Here is a 20,929-nt window from a genome sequence, read left to right on the forward strand (position 1 = left end):
ATATGAATGTCTAAATTTTATCATATTTCGTCTTTGTTGAATTCATCATGCAAATATATCACTCATGGCTTTGGGCTTTGATTTCATCATAAGAATATCCTCCAAATGGATCTGTACATACAACCAAGTCTACATCTTCAGGATCAATGTGCCGCCAATCAGACGACGTAAGCATTTGTACACTTCGTTTGTAATTATAGCCCATCCCCTTTATTGCTGCAAGAGCGGTCTCAAAGTAACGACTCTTGTTATATCCGGTTACGACCACGTGATGGCAATCTCTAAGTTTAGCTCGAATATCTGTCACTTCATTTGGAGGGTTGAAATCGCCTGGTAGTTCTTTCATGGTTGTCTCAAAACCCGCTTACAAATAGAAAATGATTGTATGCACAAAATGCCATCATGAAAACAGAAATTGTCATATCTTGTATTTACTTTGATTTGATCTTAGAAATACTGTACTGTATATGTCTGATGTAAGATTAGACTGGATTAGAATAGAAAACAAATGTGAATATGAATGTAGATATTACTATTCGAAAGTTGTTTTCTTTAATGACCAACTTACCTTGAAGCCGTGCCAGAATATCATCAGCAACTTTGATTCGTTTATTTATGGCCCCTGGAGTATTAAGTTTCAAATAAACAAAACATTTATCGAATTATCAATATAGTTTCTGAGAAAAGTCAAAGATAATTAAAAATATATACCATTTTGAGATTTGTGTGCATATTTTCTTTAGATAAAAAGTTAAAAACAAATAGAAAGAGACCATTTCAAATGTTTGAAAAATAGATCTTAGCTTATCATATCAAATGTATGTGTTGATTGCGATAAATACGAACAAATTTTATGACATGATCTTATGAAAATAGAAATACATTGCAATATAAACATAAAATGGATGTCTGATTTCTGAAACCTACCTGAAGGTCCTGGTTTCTGGACCGTCACTTGTCTGATAATATCGGTATTTGCCTGCACTTCATTCACAATGCTTAACAACTGCTTAGAGGTTTCTTCATGCCAAATACGTAAACAATCACTGAGATTTGGTAAATGATTACATTCTACGTCGTTTATTTTCAATAGTAAGGATGCTTCGTCATTTTGATCGAGTGCATTCTTTGCTAAAAGCTTAACAGAAAAATCCAAACGTCCCCAATAATTACTGAAGTCATCATCTGAAATATTTTTAGTATTTGGGTGATGCTGCAACTTATTTCGAATCCCTCGAATTTCAGTTTCCAACGCGAAGATTTCGGTTGGCTGTAGTCGTTTGTCAAAAAGTTCTGTTATCAATGTTACCAGTATAGAGACGTCCCATTGGTTTTCATCAGCGGTGCCGTTATGAGGATACAATAAATCATACTGATAATTCCTGATCTTTTTCTTACTTAATAATTTCATCACATCCGACTTCCTATGAGATAGGTATGAATTAACTGATGTATAAGTGTTCCCTGCATCAGTTTTTGCAAGTTTGACGAAATATTTCCTTAAAACATCAGCACAAATATCTACCACAAAGCAAACCAATCTATAATATTTGTCTGCCATCTGTAAAGAGGAAACAATAAATACAATACACACAACATTAATATATTAAAAAATGTAGTACATTTAAGTGTATTGATCATTTAAAGTTCAGTACCTAGCAAAAATTATGAAATAATTGTAAATACTAATTAAAGTGGCATTTATAATTAAAACCATGTGCGATAAATAAGCAAAAAAAGAATAATAATAAAACCCACAAATTTCGCCCAATGCATTTAAAATCTATTCATTTGTCTGGATACATAATTAAAAGTCGGAAACAATAGGGCCAATTTTGAACCCAGGGCTTTATTTGAACAAACTTGGTAGACACCCTGTAGAAGATGTTTCATGCTAAATATATATCTCCAGCTCTTTTGGTTTTTAAAAAGATTTTTAAAGTTTTTACAATAAACATATACTGAAAATCAATGACCCCCGGGGGGGGGAGCAAATTTTGACGCCAGCGCTTTTTTAAACAAACTTGGTAGACTCCGTTAGAAGATTTTTCTTGCTTAATATCTAATCTGTAGCTATCTGGGTTTTCTTTAAAGTAGATTTTTTTTTTGTTTTGTTTTTTTTTTCTATATATATACCCTTTCGTTTAAGCGATAAGCGTCGATGAAGAGTTACTTCCCTTACAAGATGTGACGTAAATGAGGGATTATATTATAAATACCGTGTAGACTGTAGAAGCTTATTCTCTGCGGAATACCGTATCCGGGATATTGCTCAATACTATGAGGACTTTCATCCCATTTCGCGACTTTGAACGGGGAATGAAGGCAAGTTCATCGACGATATTTTCCAAACTAATGGCTATTTCATTTAATATCTCAACGGGTTTTAAACATCTAGAGGTATTTTTGTAGCTCTAAAAGACATCAAAGTGTAACAGGTATTTGTAAAATTGGATAAACTACCCGTATACGATCGGCTGCTCACTAGAAAATATTACCTGCGATACTGTAGAGTCGTTAGGAATGATTATATATTACCAAAATGAAAGATAATGTGGATTGGAAACAAAATACAAAATGAAAAACAACACTGGTATTGATGTTGACATTGGAATCATTGACAAAGAAAACGACCTAGGTATTAATTTCACATCTAATTTGAAATTTGATGAGTACATCGGTCTCACTGTTAATAAAGTAAACTCGCATATAGGTTTGCTAAAAAGAAATTTTATTCACATGGATAGGAAACAATTTTTGTTATTACCCATCACTTTTTTTGTAATGTTAATTTCCCATAGGCCTTACTGTTAATGCAAGTGTACCACGTGACAAACGAAAAGAATTTTGTACTGTAACAGTATTTTTCAACAGTATAAAATCTGGTCACGTGGTCTATTTTCTAAATAAAATGGCCGCCATTTTTCTCTCGATTCATTCTTATTTTCGACGATAGGGCATAGGGCATCACCAAAGTAACTATGACACTCATAAAATTTAGTTCCTTGCACCCTAGAGTTATTTGCGCGTATAAAATATCTTTTTGTTGAATAGTCAAAAAGTAAACATCCGTTTTCAACGGAAGTAATTGTAATGTCAATAATTTTGTGTCATACTGGAACATGCAGACGATTAAAGCATGCAGCAAAGGATTATTTAACAATTTTAACCAGTGAAACGTTACAGATAGAGTTGGTGGACAGACATCTATAGGATATCAATGCACTTTGTCAAAACCATGCGAAGAACATTCAGGATACAGAAGGATCAGAGTTGAGTCACAGATCATAACCTTATAAATGGATTAGTGCTTTGTTTTCTAAATAAAACACAGCTTATTGTATGTTTATGACTAGTAGATATCCTCACTTGCTTAAATAATAAAAGAAAAACAGCTTCTCAAATAGGCCTACAGTGCACTTAAAACTTGCAAGGTAAGAACAGTTTAGTTATTGCTACTCTTGGTTTATTTTTGTTACAGTTAGATAAAGTTTACAAATCCAGATCATCACAGTATTTGTTCGGGTAATAAAATAAATAACACATGGGTTTGTGTGTAACAATCTTCTATTGATAAATAATGTTTCAATATATCAACATGCAATGCAAATTGTTCATGATTTTAAATGTACCATACGCGTGTAACAAACAAAACCTGAATTTGGTCTTTTAGAAATTCATCCCAAATTTTTCATTCCAGTGTGTGTTCTTCTTTCAGTATTTATCTGAGACTTAAAATATAGCTACTGTATCTTAAGTCCAAGGCATTATAAGAAACCATTTTTCTTAATTTGATAGAAACAAATGCCTGTTATGTCACAATATTAGTCTCTTTTGTTTTTATTTTATATGCTGTTTGTATATTTGTTACAAGTATAATAAAAAGAAACAGATTTTGTTCAATTGACTACTTTTTTGTATGTTTCAAAGATAATACATTTAATATTTTTATTTTTAGCAAGCCGACCAAAGTTCATGATGAACAATGTCTTTCGTCCGCCCATTCCGCCCATGATATACATGTACAATTCTGGTAAAATCCAATTAACCATTGAAAAGTTTAAAAGAATATCTGGTCATCAGATGTCTACTAGTTCATCGTCACTTGCTGCATTTCTCGCTTGGATGCCATTTGATGCTTTGCATCAATGCTTTTCTTGTTTAACATGATATACCATTTGGCGCGAAATATGTAACGGACATTTTGAAAATAAAGTCGATTTGGTTTTTTACATGTGGATTTTAATATTTCCTACAATCATTAGTTGTTGATATTTGTAGAAAGTGAGTAGCATTATAGGTGAAAAAGAAAATGTACATGTTTTTGATATTTTTATCATCTAATATTACTGACTAAAATAGTGACACAAACAGAACAATGTTGAACTACTTTCAAGTCACATTGCATTTACAAGTCTTGTAAGTTTTGTTTGTATTGGAATTACTTTCCTTACCATGCTTCAGTGAAAGCATTTGTTTTAAATTTAATATCTGGCCCCTTTGTCATGGACAGTGCAGACGATAAGTATAATTATGCAAATTGAAATGATTTACAAAACATCCGTAATAATGACTAGTCCTTAATCTAAATAGAAAATTACTTATGCGCAGAAATGATTTGGTAAGGTATCTGTACTACACAATGAGCGCATTTTTCTGCGCGGGGCTTCTCTATTGCTGCATTGCAGCAACAGTTGTACTTGTTGTATAAAGGTCTTATAAAAAACCAATAACTGATTGTGGAAATATCATTTATTACCCTGTAACAAAGAAAAATAATCAATAAGTGGAAAATACCCAAAGACAACCTAAACGAATCATCCCTGAACTAAGAAGACTCACATACGAATAACGATTAAGGGCATTGAGTTTACCAACTCTTGATTATAGAAGTAGTATAGGGGTCTCTTTGGCATCACGACTGGGCATGCGCGGGGCCATTTTGTTTTCTATAAATAGTAACTCATTTGCATAGAAGAAATGACCTCATTTCACATGCGCGGCGGCTGTGTTGAATAACAGACGCGCGGCGGCCATTTTGGATTATTTTTTGAGAATGACATTATCGTTCTATTTTTAGAATGACATCATCACGTTATAAATAGAAACGCGAATAAAAATATCTCCCGGAAGTATACGTAGCTGACTTGTATACCCGATCTAGGGCTTGAATCGCGGACATTGAAGGTCAGGTCCTCGGCCCTAGACGGAGAGATAAATATCATCATTTATAAAAGAAATTTCTGTAAATAAATACCTGGTTAACATTTTAATTGATAAAAGCAAATACACTAGAATTAAAAAATACAAATAGCTTATGTTTTTTAATATGGTCAAAATCAATAGTATTTATACATTGAATAAAAATAGTACTTGTTTACTCCTCGGCGGTCCGAAACCAAATGACACAAATCATCAGTGTATTATTTCTAAATGCTCTGATCACGAGTGTATCAAACGTGACCATAGTCACATAGTCGAGCGTCTATTTATTTAAGAGCGGAAGCATTAACAATAGCCTATTTAACTGTCAAAGTTAATCCCCTTAACGTCGCAATAATGTCTATGTTTTATTTAGGGACGGATACACTAACAATGGCCCATTGAAATGTTAAAGTTAATCCCTTTAAAGTAGCCACTCGGTCTGGCGTATGTTTACTTAGGGACGGATATGCGGACAATGCTCCATTCAACTGTTAAAGTTTATCCGTCTTAAGTAAAAGCGGGTTAGCAATAAGCTATTGAAGTGTCAGTTTACCACTGGGGCATAATTGTAAACTCATTTTGGAAAAGAAATGCCAACATTTTTTTTAAACTGATCATCACGAATGTGCAAAATTATAAAAAAAAAAAACTATTATCAATGGTAACTAAAACCGAACAAAATACAACAGAAAAAGCGTTTTTCGTCTTTTGTGCAACATTTTACGATATACATTTTGATTTTTTTTCGCATTTAATGATAGACCTGCCAGAATGCTTCGAAATAAACCCTAGGTTCTCGATTCGATTTTCAGCCGTTCTCGAGTAATGGCCCTTTAGCGATTTTTAAACCAATTTTTCAAAGTTCATAAAACACTTAGGTTTATATACCGTTGGAAAGATCTTGGTGAGTAGATTCAGAAAATGTCTGGGTTCAGGGTCTAACATTATTTGTTACTGAGATATTACAAATATAGACTTAGTGTATTTTTGACACTGATGTTAAGTTAAAGCGTTATTGCGCTGATTTGCTTTGAAATATTCAAACGAATCTGGTGTCCTTATTTATATGGGACGATTTTTTTCATTTTGGATCAGTTAATGTATAGGTAACAATCCATTCTTTTGTCATATTTCTTTTGCGCGTGGATACCATACACTAAACAGTTCATCCATTCTATGTAAACACTTGCGTTGAAAATCGACCTCAATACACCCGTAAAGGAACACCCATACTTACTGCCAACATTGACAATAAACTAGGTACCGCGTTCTTTAAAAGGTAACTTTTCAGTTCTGCCCGAGTATTAAGTTCCTCAGTAGTTTTTGAGCTTAATGTCATAAATGCTTGTTCCATTTGGTCGACTTGACACAAGTCTGTTGGTGTATATTCAGCCCCGAAATCATCACAGTCCATCTTGACGGTTAGAATTCTAAAGACAGAATGAGAAAAATCTTAAATTCTCTATTTCTTTATACATGAAGGTTTCTCCTGATTGGTCAGTTTATTCAAGCATTTGATTGCAAGTTATTTTTAGCTCGAGTGATTTTGACTTCCTGTATTAACTTTAGTATCGACAGCATCTAAAAGTTCATTTAAATACCTTTAATTTGATACCAAAATGAATAAAATCGTCCCATAAATAAGGACACCAGATACGTTTGCACATTCGTGATGATCAGTTTTAAAAACATGTTGGCATTTCTTTTCCAAAATGAGTTTGAAATTATGCCCCAGTGGTAAACTGACACTTCAATAGCTTATTACTAACCCGCTTTTACTTTAGACGGATAAACTTTAACAGTTGAATGAAGCATTGTCCGCATATCCGTCCCTAAATAAGCATACGCCAGACCGAGTGGCTACTTTAAAGGGATTAACTAACATTTCAATAGGCCATTGTTAGTGTATCCGTCCCTAAATAAAAATCCGGAAACAAAATGATCCCTCAGAAGCATTAATCACAACAAAATTACGTAAGAATTGCAGACTCGGTTTGATTGAGTCTGTACATGAGGGATAATGAATAAGTGCAACATCCCTCACGCCCCCTAGCACCGGCTTGAGCGGTACTCAATTCTCAACACTTAATAGTGCTGGTATCAATGATCCCGAAGGACCAGAAAAATATAACAACACTGAAGTGAAGAACGGGGCAACTTTTTACAGCTGCCACACAGCACTTGACACCTGCTGTTAAAACACACACGCTTGACATTGTGGCGACTTTAAGGGGATTAACTTTGACAGTTAAATAGGCTACTGTTACTGCATCCGCTCTTAAACAAATAGACGCTCGACTATGTAACTATGATCACGTTTGATACACTCGTGATCAGAGCATTTAGAAATAATACACTGATGATTTGTGTCATTTGGTTTCGGACCGCCGAGGAGTAAACAAGTACTATTTTTATTCAATGTATAAATATTATTGATTTTGACCATATTAAAAAACATAAGCTATTTGTATTTTTTTTAATTCTAGTTTATTTCCTTTTATCAATTAAAATGTTAAACAGACATTTCTTTTATAAATGATGATATTTATCTCTCCGTCTAGGGCCGAGGACCTGACCTTCAATGTCCGCGATTCAAGAGATCGGGTATACAAGTCAGCTACGTATACTTCCAGGAGATATTTTTATTCGCATTTCTATTTATATCGTGATGATGTCATTCTAAAAATAGAACGATAATGTCATTCTTAATAAAGAATCCCAAATGGCCGCCGCTCGTCTGTTATTCAACACGGCCGCCGCGCATGTGAATCGAGGTCATTTCTTCTATGCAAATGAGTTACTATTTGTAGAAAACAAAATGACCCCCGCGCATGCGCAGTCATGATGCCAAAGAGATCCCTATACTACTTATAGACGTGAGCGTGCAGATATGTGAAAGCAAACAGACAAAATTCCTTCGCTTATAGAGTCGTAAACGAATGGAACCTTCTTTCCAGTGAAAACGTTTAGTCCAAGAATGTAAATGAGTTTAAATCAAAATTAGATAAAAACTGGCAGTGGAAAAGATTCACGCGAAAATAGTGATGTTGAGAAAACCTAACAGTAAAATAATATTTTAATCTCATAAATCTTTTGTAGGCGCATTTAAGCCTAGACAAGAAATTTTTCATCTAGTTACTAACAAGGTCATGATTAAAAACATTAAAATCTGATTTGGTGGCTGTTAGTTCTCAGCATGATTATATATGTATAGTCGTAGAATATGAAATGTTATTATTGGACTAGTGTATATAACGCGGAGGACCCTGCCCTTGCCATATATGTGGGATACTTCGCCAAGTTAGGAAATAAGTCTCTAAATTCTGAAAATTAACCTGTCTCTCCTATTATTCCTGAGCACTAGTCAAAAATTATTCATATTTCAATAATTTTATATACATTTCAAACATTTGCTCAGAAGTTAGAAAATCAGTAACTTAAAAAATCAAATGCACAAAATGTTATAGTTTCACATAAATAATTGCTATTAAATCAAGCGTTGAATTTCACTGTTCTCCCTATTTCACGTCTGTACTAACATTTGAAATGTATAATATGCCTTGTTAAATTATTCAACATATTACATTGACGCTAGATAAAAGCATTATTATGATAAACATGAAGTTAAACTTTGTTAGTCACTGTTAAATCTGAAAATGGCTGGAAACATGCTTAAGTATGGAAAGGTTTGACTGTCTTATAATTATAAACCTAAACGTTGTTATGTCCAAATAGCAATATACTGATTCCTTATACAATGTGCAATCATGAATATATTATGTGGAATCAGCCTGATCTATAGTCACCTAAACAATATATGATGTCAATGTGTCTTGATATGATGTCAATATATCATTATACGATGTGCATATTTTGAATATATTATGTGGATCCATCTTAAGGTTTATATAAGGTCAAAATAACTATATATTATGTCAATCTGTCCTTATATGATGTCAGTCTGTCATTATAAGATGTAAAGTTATCAATATATTATGTGGAACCATCTTTACATAGAGTCAACAATATATGATGTCAATGTTTCCTTATATTATTCCAATCTATCATTATACGATGTGCATTTTTCAGTATATTATGTGAAACCATTCTTATATAGAGTCAAAGTACCAGTATATTATAAGGAATCATCCTTATATAGAGTCAACCTAGCAATATATGATGTAAATGTGTTACATGTATTATATGATGCCAATCTTTCATTATAAGATGTGCAATAATGAATACATTATGTGGAAACATCTTTAGATAGAGTCATAATAACAGTATATTATGTCAATCTGACTTTATATGATTTCAGTCTTTCATTATATGATGGGCAATTACGAATATATTATGTGAAACCATTCTTATATAGATTCAAAACAACACTATATTATGTAGAATCGTCTTTATATAGAGTAAACTTAACAATATATGATGTAAATGTGTCCTTATATGATGCCAATCTTTCATTATACGATTTGCAAATGAATATATTATGTAGAACCATTCTTATAACAACACTATATTATGTAGAATCGTCTTTATACAGAGTCAACTTTACAATTCGTCAGCAGTTTAGAGGCGCTCGGGATTCCCTCAAGTCTTGAGATTTTATCACGTGTACTTCAACGTTTGGGATTTACACAGTCCCCGCCATGAACGGTGCATAGTGAGATGCCGGTAAATTTAACCCCATCAGTATAATGACAAAACTCACACGATATAATGATGTTTGCACTTTATATAAAGCAGTGGTCGTATAATAATAGATTCAAATCGTGTAATGAAAGATTGACATAACATATTGATGACTTGGCATTATATAATGATGCTACCACATAATATATTCATAAATGCACATCGTATAATAATAGATTCACATCGTATAATGAAAGATTGACATAATATGTTGATAATTTGACTGTATATAATGATGCTACCACATAATATATTCATAAATGCACATCGTATGATAATAGATTCACATCGTACAATGATAGATTGACAGTATATATTGATAAGTTGACATTATATAATGATGCTACCACATAATATATTCATAAATGCACATCGTATAATGATTGCTCGACATCATATAAAGACACATTGACATCATATATTGTTCAGTTGAAGTCATATAAGGATGCATCCACATAATATATTCATAAGTGCACATTATATAAAGAAAGAGTGACACAACAACGTTCATTTTTATAATCATAAGACAGTCAAGGCTTTCTATACTTACGTGTACATTATTATATTATAATATTTTTGATATTTCGATGGATAAAGATAATTGTCATTTTGATTTACATAATTTAAGTATATTTATTTTTTAAACAGTTCACACATCACAATAATGAGATTTGAATATTTTCTCGTATATGGAAAGAACTGTAACATGCAGGACTATCTATAATAGGACAAAAAAGTAACGTAGATTGCACAACTCTAACCTACAAAAAATACAAAAATGTGTCTTAATCTGATAAGAGAAGAAGGGTGATTAACTTTATAAATATATTTACCAAAGTAATAGTTTTATCTTTTCATTTTGTCTAAATAGTTGTCGATATGATCTTAATATTTTACCCAAAAAGCCGGAAGATTATATCGTTTTTGTTTTATTTAAGAAAGCAATTGACAAACAAATTAAATCACGCTAATGTTTTTAAAAATATTTCATCGTAAAAGCCCCACGGCAAATTTCTATAGGTACTCAAAGCTATGTAAACTGATGTTTTTCTATATTATTCTCTATATGTTTCCACTATTTTTGCATGATTTTTATATTTAAGTTCAGCGGTCTTCCTTTCGCTAGCACTGATAAAAAGGAAAGTGACCAAAAAATATTAAAAATAGTATATTAATTGAAATCTATAATAATTTTGCAGTTTGTAGACGTATTTTTCATAAATGATTGATACTTTTTTCCAAAATAAGGATTATGATGATTGAATATCAAATTATTTGCATAATTTCTATACTGTATACAAGTTCAGAGATATTCCTTTCGCTCACAGAGAGCAATACGAAAGTGATTTATTCGGACGATTGTGAGCGAGAGGACATTAAAGTAAAAATATTCAATGTTGCGTTTAATTGAATTTGCAGTTTGTAGACGTATTTTATGAAGACTAAATTTGTTTTGGTTTTTTTATCATTAAGATGAGTTTATCCTCATTTATTTGCATAATGTTTATACATAAGCTGATCGAGATATCTTTCTTCCTTTCGCTCATTGTAAACCTGGCGAAAGTGATTTATTGAATATCAAATATAGCGTTTATATAGACTTTGATATTAATATTGCATTTTGTATGAAGTAAAGTATAAATACGTTACATATATATTTTGCTATTGATTTTGAAGTCAGGAGGTAAAAGGTCAAGCTCTCAATGATCCGAAATGGTAAAACCTTTTTCTGATGGTTATTTGAGAACACTGGCCCAGGACCATGAAAGTAAATACGGAGGTTGGTCATCATTGATTTTGGGGTCAAAAGATCAAAGTTCAAGGTCACAATGACCCAAAATGCTTAAACAGTTTCAGGAAAATAACTCAAGTATGATTTTGCTGTTCCGGACAATAACTTTAGTATGCTTTGGCCTAGGATCATGAAAGTTCAAATGGTGGTTCGTCATGATTGGCAAATGACCCCTATTGATTTTGAGATCAGAAGGTCAAAAGTCAAGGTCATACTGACCCGAAATGATAAAACGATTTTGTGGATGATAACGAGAACGCTTTGGCCTAAGTCCATACGTACGGAGGTTGATCATCCTTGGCAAATTTTTTGGGTTAAGTAGGTCAAAAATCAAGGTCAAAGTGACCGAAAATGCTTAAACTATTTCCAAAGGATAACTTAAGTACGCTTTGACTTAGGATCATGAAAGTTGATATTGGGACTGTAACCTCAGGCAGATCATCCCTATACATTTTTGAAGCCATAACGTTAAAAGTCAAGGTCTGAGTGAACCGAAATACTAAAACCATTTCCGGATGATTACTGATAGTATGCTTTGGTTCAGGATTACGAAATTTGATAGGGAAATAGTTCATCATTGGCAAATGACCCCTATCTATTTTGAAGTCAGTAGGTCAAAGATCAAGGTCACAGTCACCTTAAATGCTAAAACATTCCTAAGAATCATTTACTTATCACCGAGCCCTATTGATGTTGAGATTAGTAGGTCAAGGTCAAGGAAAGACATTTTTGGATGATAGTTTCAGTATGTTTTGTCCTAGTATGATCATTAAAGCTGGTAAGTTGATCATCAATCCAGATGACCTCTATTGATTTTAAGATCAGTAGGTCAAAGGTCACTAACAGAATGTATGAAGGGGGATATTTCGTGTTCTACGAAGTTTTGTTCATAATATACACACAGTGCAATTTTTTTGTCAGCTGGAAATACAATTTGACCCACAGAGATTCAGTAATAAATACAAAATTTGTTAAATCGTTTTGTATGTATGTTTACCTTATTTCCTCCATAGTGAAAATGGAAATTTTAAAACAAAGGGACCTCATTTGCTAAACTGAATCCGAACTGCAATAAGGACTTTACCGAAACTATAACTGTAGCGCCACATGTTAGCATAATTTGGGTGTCACATATTATTTCACAAGATGTCGCGTCGTATTATGATTGCTGCAGTTGGCTCTCGGCTTTGCGTCATTCTGCCTTATGACATTCGTCATTCAAGCTGAGTAAATAGACCCAAATACAAACAGTTGCAGCTTAAGTTATTTAATTAATATACCAGATCAACAAATGAATAATAATTGTTCGTTAAATAACGATATGGACATTCAAGATGCAAACAGCAGAAAGCATAATGCGCATGTAAGAAAGCAATATGTAAAAGTCAGAATGCAAGATGTACAAGTCAGAATGCAAGATGTACAAGTTAGAAAGCACGATGTAACGTAAGAAAGCAAGATGTATTTTTTGCGTTAATACCCTTCCATACATGGCAACATTATGAGCACTTTTTTCCTCTTTATTCATCAATTAACAGAATAATTATTCAGTAACATAAACAATATACATGTACGTAGTAATGTACTAAGAGACTTGGCTGCCTTTCTGGAACAAAAAGTTCTCCGCAAGAGAGCTTAGAAACATGAAAATATTCTTACATATAACTAACAGGGCTGAAATGCGTATAAGTGCATGGTTACAGGGCATGATTTTTTCTCAATTTTAAGTAGAATCGACATTTTTGACGAGATTTAAAGGTGGAGGAAGACTTCAGGTGCCATCTGTGTATTATTTTTAGGCAAGAGCAAGCACTTTGAAGTACTGGTGTTCAAAAAACTAGCTGGATAGTTTCCTCATATGAATATTTTCCTTTCCGGGATTCGAACCTACAATGGTCAGATGAAAGTTGAGTGAAGGGATGTTTATTTTTAAAAGTATTTCGTAAAAGAAAGTTATGTCTTGGTAATAACCTAGGGACATTCGACGATAGAGCGTGTACATGTTTTACTACTCGATTGAACTAAGAAAAGAAGAAAAATTACAAATAAAGACCGCCCATTGAAAACTAAAGTTACTAACTCATGATGAAGACTGTATTTTAATTCATCTGATTTAAAAGTAATTGAAATAGGAAATTTAAGCATAACGGATCTTAAATAAGTAGTTTGTTTCAGGGTAAGAAAACTTGAATCGACGAAAACGTATGTCTCAACAAAAGCGGGGAAGCCAGCATAAATTTCGGATATGTTATTTGAATTCATTACAAATTTGCTTCTCTTCTAAGCAAGTTCAATATAAAATTTATTCAAATTCTACAATCTTTTCACTATTATAAATGGCAACAAAATTGGATTTCCAAGTTAAATATAGCAACAAAATTGGATTTCCAAGTTAAATATAGTAACAAATATTGGTTTTTCCAATTTCATGTTTGAACATGTCTGATTAAATTGAAAGGGCGTTTATGTAACGTGCATGCGCTGATCTATACATAACTATACATAACGCATTTTACATTCTTCGTGAAATTCTTATTGAAATTAGCGATCCGTCCAGTTTTATATTAAAGAACGGTAAAGTTTACAAATTTATTTCGCTTTTACTTTTCTAATGTAATATGATCCTACATTTATAAACCAGATTTTTTTTATCGAGCCATTATCTCACAAGATTGTATATTATCGCTACTGTTAAACACTGGTAAAGAGTATATTTACAACATTGTAATAGCACGCTATATGAATGAAATTATTCATTTAAAATATTTAAGTATATATAAGACATATGATGTTTAAACCTTTTATAAAACAATTTTTTTAAACAACTTTACTTCAAGCATGCGATTATTACACACTAGATAATATACCTCATATTTTTAAAACAAGACCATTTTTTCAGTAAAATCAAGTTTTCTACAGAGTATCAAGCGTTTTCAAACTTTAATACCATTATCATTTCAGTATCTCACGCAACGTAACAGTATAAAGGTAATGACCAGAAAATTTATTCATGCATTTGATTCATCCTCTTTCAAGGTTAAGTTTATTTACTTTAGAAGTATCTTTATTTAGTGTAAACTGTCAGTATTGTTTTCACTGAAGTATTGTGGTTACTTTAAAAAGTCAGTTAACTGTATTAAACATTTCAGAATAATGTATTAGATAGTAAACACTTCTTTTATTTGAAGGACTATGATATTTCTTTTGTAGATGGACAGACAATAGATAGATAAAATAAAGACATTATCTGAGTTTGACTCATGGGCTGAACGTCTAGGTTTATCCGTTGAAAATGACCCTGATTTCAGTCTACGTAGACTCAAGATTATGGCAGACACGATTTAAAAACTCTGCCATTTTCCTGGGATGTGTGTGGTGTTCAATTTAAACAGAAATCGCATTTACTGAGACACCAGAGAACGATGCACGGAAACAATAATCACATAGTCTGTGCTCACTGCTAGAAGAAATTACAACAACAGTACAACTTAAAGTCACACGCAGCAGCACGCATGAAACATTGCACCAAACTACGACAGTCAGGGAGAACGAACACGATCTAGAAAAAGGAAGCTATGTACTGAAAATGAACAACCGCCGATATTAGCTGAAAAGAATTTTAAAAAGGTAGATGATGTAGTGAAATAATGCAAAAGAAGGTATTGTTACCTGGTAATACCTTTTCTGAAAATTGTGGACAACATGGCTGCGAATGTAAATGGTGCCATCGTCCACTTCCTGAAAGGTTCTTTAGTTTAGGAAGTAATAATAATAATGACCCAAATTTACGCAGAGCCCGTCTTTCGTTCATCAACTTTTGGCAAACTCATATGTCGCAAATAGAACAACAAATCGCTGGGGCATTTCAAGACCTACACAACGCTTTTCAAAATTTTGAAAGGGATGAGGGGATGGACATTTGATAGTAAACTAAAATTCGAACTAAGCACTGCTGAGTATGTACAATTACAAGGGGAGTAGATATACTCTTTCTTCGGATATTTAGTTTTGAAATGTCTTTTCAAGTCCTGTTCCAAGATATAGTTTTTACGGCATAAATACCACTGGTTAGTCATTTTGACGATGTTGACAGGTCCACAGCTCAGAGTGAAATGAATAAGATGACAATACACCGCTATTACATATACATGTAGTGGTTTTAGATATCTTGTACGTGACTGTCTTTTATCTACTAGTTAAATTTCTTGGAGTATCCCAACCATTTCACAAACAACTTACTAACTCCATTTCTCCTCCAGCGTTTTAACACTCTTTCAACCTTGAAAAGATCATTGCGACTCTTCTGCACCTTTTGTAATTCACTGGAATAGAAGGTCCCCTCCACAGATTTCCATCAAAATCCACTTTTTTGTATATGGCTATACCTTGACGTAGATATTTCCTTCTTATAATGAAAATTTCTTCCGTCCACTTTTGCTGGTAATCTCGCTGAAATGTGCGTCTGTTACTAGAAATTCTAACAAAGTCACCGACTTTGAATTTGAATGGCTTAGATTACTGATGTTTCCTTTTGATACTCTGCAGTTTCAAAGAATCCACATAATTTTCCATATGATCACTTCATTCTTTGCAGTAATTTCATTGGGAGATTTCCCGTCCAAAGAAGAATGCGGTCTTGAATGTAATTCTTTACTATGTTCGGTAAAAATTAATGACAAGATAATGAGAAGTTCGTTTATTAGTGAAATATCTAAACATCAACACATTCAAAGTGCGTATCATTATTTCGGCATAATTAGCGTGAGTAATATTCCGAGTCACTTGTGATGGATTTCTTGGTTATCGAGATATGACTTCACCCAATTGTTTTTCCATTCTCACTTCTTTTGGTCTTCAGTAATTCTCTAAATCCGTCTATTATAGAACCGAGCTGTTTACTCTTCAATGGCACAGCTCATAAACAGCGAGAGAACACGTCTATGGCGACAAACAGGTATTTGGTTTGGTCATTTTCTTTTGCCAGACTAGAAACATCTGCCAAGTCAATATCCCAGAGAAAATCTATGCCTTGTGATATTACTTTTCTAGTCTTAAATTTATAACGCAGTGGTCTCTGCAAAATGTAAGCATCTATATTCTGTAACCACTGTCGAATAGCGTGAATACCGACTTTGAATTTACCCTCCTTCTTCATTTTTTCAGGTCCTGCATAACTTATTGGGCTATGCAAGTCAAAGTAAATATTTTGCAAGTGATCTTTCCAACTCATTTTCATGAAATGACAGTTAATAAAGATACAAGCTGTTTAGTATAAATCAGGTAATGAAATGTTTTTTAACAGCTTTCTCATAGTGACGGCGCGTGCCGCTTCACGCTAAATGAAACATAAGCTATTTTGTATTTCTTTATCGTCCCTGTTGACTTTTTAAGCGTAGACATGTTCAAACTTGTTAGTCTTAAAATAGCATTATGCAGGTAAAAAAAACCAGTTCTAAATAAAGCAATACGTGGAATTCCACATTTCTAAAAATAGTCTTTCCCTCATCCCTCACTGGGGCAGAACTGTCATTTTCCTATCATCATATATCCAATACCGGTCTATAATATTGCTCATTCTTTAAAGGATTATAAAATAGTTTGGTACAAATATTTATGATTGGGTGGTGTGTCGGACACAAAACAAAGGTCCGCCCTTCAAAGGTAAAGGTCACACTTGGAGGTCAGCGCAAAACCCGTGTCCGGAGATAACTTCTACATGCATGAGGGGATTTTAAACTCGGGGACAAATATTCTCCATAATAAGGCGGAGTGTCGCACCTAAAAGTAAAGTGTCTGTGGCAATAGTCAATGCCACGCTTAGGGGTCGATGGACAAATAACAAAATAACTCCATGTTGAGTTGAGACTTCGTGTCACGCACATGAACCAGAGCATGGGGTCAGAGGTCAAGGTCACCTAAAATGACGCAGTGTCAAGATTTTGCCTTGAGTATTAAAAGGATGTGTTGCATACAACTCACCTATGTATGCATTTTTCTCCTTGATCTGAAGCTTATAGGTAAGACAAGCGGGCTCGACATTCTGCCCGTGGGCATATCTTGTTTAAGTTCACGGTACATAGAAACAAAAGAGTAAATTATACCAGAAATCTAGGCAGGGCTGGTCGTAAAATAAACACACCTCATTAGCCCTTGCATTAGAAAATTTCCGACTCCCATATGACCTGCGCCTGCAAGGTATTGTAATCATAGAAAATCTTTGATTTTCACTTGCTTCCAGAATTTTGTACTTCACAACAGCAGGTGTCAAGTGCTGTGTGGCAGCTGTAAAAAGTTGCCCCGTACTTCACTTCAGTGTTGTTATATTTTCTGGTCCTTCGGGATCATTGATGCCAGCATTATTAAGTGTTGAGAATTGAGTACCGCTCAAGCCGGTGCTAGGGGGACGTGAGGGATGTTGCACGTATTCATTATCTCTCATGTACAGACTCAATCAAATCGAGTCTGCAATTCTTATGTAATTTTGTTGTGATTAATGATTCCGAGGGATCACTTGCTTCCAGAATTTTTTACATATGGTTACTGTTTAGGGATAAACAATTTTATACTATAGGACACGAAATTGCGAAAAAGCAGCACTAAAATAATAGTATTGGTATTCAACACTCATCTGCTTCACGAATGTAAAAAGTCTTTCTTGCTTTGTTTCGCAAACAAACATGATATGGCTTCTGTAATAAATACATAAAGTATTATCCTATTGTCTTAACAATAATTTAGTGAAAATTGAAAACCTTGTTTTTTGTAAATATAAACAGCTATGGGAATTTACAGCTAAATATATCACACAAAACATTATTGAAGGACACATTGCTAAAAGAATCCAACAATTAACATGTACAGAAAGATAAATTTGGAGTTCTTTTTAGCTTAAAAAGAAAGGAAAAAAGAGAACACATTGATTAACATAACAGGTCATAGTATATTTAATGTCTATAATTTAAGTGCAAAACAGAAGCAGACATATTGAACAATAAAGTAAGTTTTACATCTGATAAATCATTGAAGGTCCAGGTCTTCAATTAGCCAACGTCAAGTTCAGTCAAGGTCTTGTCCAAAGGGCTATTATGCCAAGTATGAAGACAATCCATTCAGAAATAATAATAAAATAAGACCAATGTTTAACAGCAACGGAAACGACACCCTTACTATAGCAATGGCTCACTTTTTTCTCCGAAAAAAAAACGACCTAAAATGAAAGAAAGTGCTCTGTATCAAAATCTCTTAATGCAAACGATAAACAATTAATTTACTTTCAACAGTACCAACAATGACATTAAAAGGTAATTTAGCATATGATGAATGTCTAGACATTACTGTTTTAATTTTATTAGCATAATTATTAATAAATTTTATTTTTATCTACTTTTTTATGTGTATTTAAATATAATTTTAAACTTATTGCATTTAATGGCATTATGAATTGGAATACCTCATGAAATTAAATTTCGATATTTCACAGTATTATTGTGATTAATGCTTCCGAGAGATCACATATTTGTCCACATTATTGCATTTAATGGAATTTTAAATTGAAACACCTTACAAAATTAAATTTCGATATTTACAGTATTATAATCTTTCTTTCCAAAAGATAAAGCAATCAATGATAAAGCAATATGTATAGATTAAATGAATTAATTTTAAACCTTTTTCATACTACAGTTGATAAAATTAGACTTTCACTAATCTCTATTTAATTTGTATTTCATTATGCTATAACGTTAACCCTTTTCCGGTTTTGTAAAATAAGTACGTTATACGTTACGGTGAAATTAAAGGAATAATAATCCAATGAGTTTAACAAGGCAACAAAAGAAGTATTTAAGAACTTTCTCATTTAAATATATCCTAACTAACGCTCTAGTACCTTTCGCTTTGTAGTGCTGAGATAATGGTCTGATTTTAACGATTCATAAGCAATTATTTAGTGAAAAGTAGAAAACCATTTTGACTGTAAATAGAAACAACTATGGGAATTTTATAACTAAATATATCACATGATACACTATTTAAAGATTCATTTCTAAAAATAGTCAAATGAATATTACTTGTAAGATGAAATAGAGATGACATTAACAAATAAATAAAGTCAAAGTATATAAGAGAAAACAATAGCAGTCAATTTAATAGTAAAATAACATTTACAAGCCTGAGACATATAATTTTAAACTCTATCAGGCTAAAAGTTGCGTAATGATTAAAATCACCTTAAAATTATTACAATATATAAATAGGTAAAATATTAAGTAAGCGATTTAATATATGGCTGTTTGCTAAGCTAATATAAGCATTTTATGAACAAAGACATGAAACGTGTTTATAAAATTATTGAAAAGCAAAGCATCAAATATAAATTTTAACGATATAAATTTATCAAATCCTACGAGAAATATGATAAAGTAGATTTTACCTTTTTAAACAATGATTTCCATTTCTCATTATTGTTTAACTGAAAAGTAAAACACTAGTTCAATGAATTAGTCTGTCTTGAAAATGATCATTTCTTTAACGAGGTGTTCAGAATAGTTTATTATCCGTTAACCCATTTTCAGCATAGGTTTACATTTGTAGACATAGAAAATTAAGTGTTAGTAGATTTATTTGCAAAAAAGTATATTGTTCAGAAAATTCCTGTTTTTCAAGCGTATGTTCACTTTTTCACTGAGGAGCAACGCGTAACTAAAAAAAAATCCTATTATTAACACATCAAGTAGAAATATCTTTTTGGTGATTCAAATCTGAAACCCAATATGACTATAAATAGAGACAGCTTTTGGAATTTCACAGCTAAAAATATCACGTTGTACAGTGTACTATTTAAAGAAACATTAATCATAGGGGAGGGCGCTTGCTCAACCAGCGCCCCAACTACAGTTTCAACAACAACAAAAATAAAACCTCAATACCATAAGTTAAACTATTATTTTAATAAGAATTTTATGTATGTTTTAAGCATTTTTGCTGGCTTTGCGCGAAAAAGTTGATGCAATGTATTCATTTTACAATAATGCTGTAAGGTATATATTCGCGTTGGGTAATCTAACTACGGTGGCATAAAAGTGACATTTGCAAATTTCGGCCCACTTTTTAAATAATAATTATGTATTTTACATAATCATCATTGTTTTTTTTATTATTATATACTATTACATTAGTGTCTATCTGGAAAGGGCTGTTGATTCAGATTGGTGATCAGTTATTATTCCATGA

The 20,929-nt window shown here is 32.7% G+C and overlaps 1 protein-coding gene across 1 annotated transcript; it reads right to left on the bottom strand.

Moving 5' to 3' along the window:
• Positions 1-34: 34 nt before the first annotated feature.
• LOC132741971 (uncharacterized) lies at positions 35-20,450 on the bottom strand. Its single transcript, XM_060730247.1, has 4 exons — positions 20,130-20,450; positions 928-1,561; positions 569-622; positions 35-363 (listed from the first exon to the last, which is right to left on the bottom strand). Exons 2-4 carry the CDS (start codon positions 1,559-1,561, stop codon positions 59-61), a joined length of 993 nt encoding a protein of 330 aa, XP_060586230.1. The 5' UTR covers positions 20,130-20,450; the 3' UTR covers positions 35-58.
• Positions 20,451-20,929: the final 479 nt, after the last annotated feature.

Source organism: Ruditapes philippinarum, unplaced genomic scaffold, assembly GCF_026571515.1.
Source record: "Ruditapes philippinarum isolate M1 unplaced genomic scaffold, ASM2657151v2 ctg9426_1_1_1_1, whole genome shotgun sequence".
Lineage (NCBI taxonomy): Eukaryota > Metazoa > Mollusca > Bivalvia > Venerida > Veneridae > Ruditapes > Ruditapes philippinarum.

Excerpts from the sequence above, each read along its gene's own strand:
- LOC132741971 (XM_060730247.1), bottom strand. The coding sequence starts at position 1,561 with ATGGCAGACAAATATTATAGATTGGTTTGCTTTGTGGTAGATATTTGT. Across the intron at positions 623-927 it reads CCAGAAACCAGGACCTTCAG|GGGCCATAAATAAACGAATC; the intron begins GTAGGTTTCAGA and ends TTAATACTCCAG. Across the intron at positions 364-568 it reads TATTCTGGCACGGCTTCAAG|CGGGTTTTGAGACAACCATG; the intron begins GTAAGTTGGTCA and ends TCTATTTGTAAG.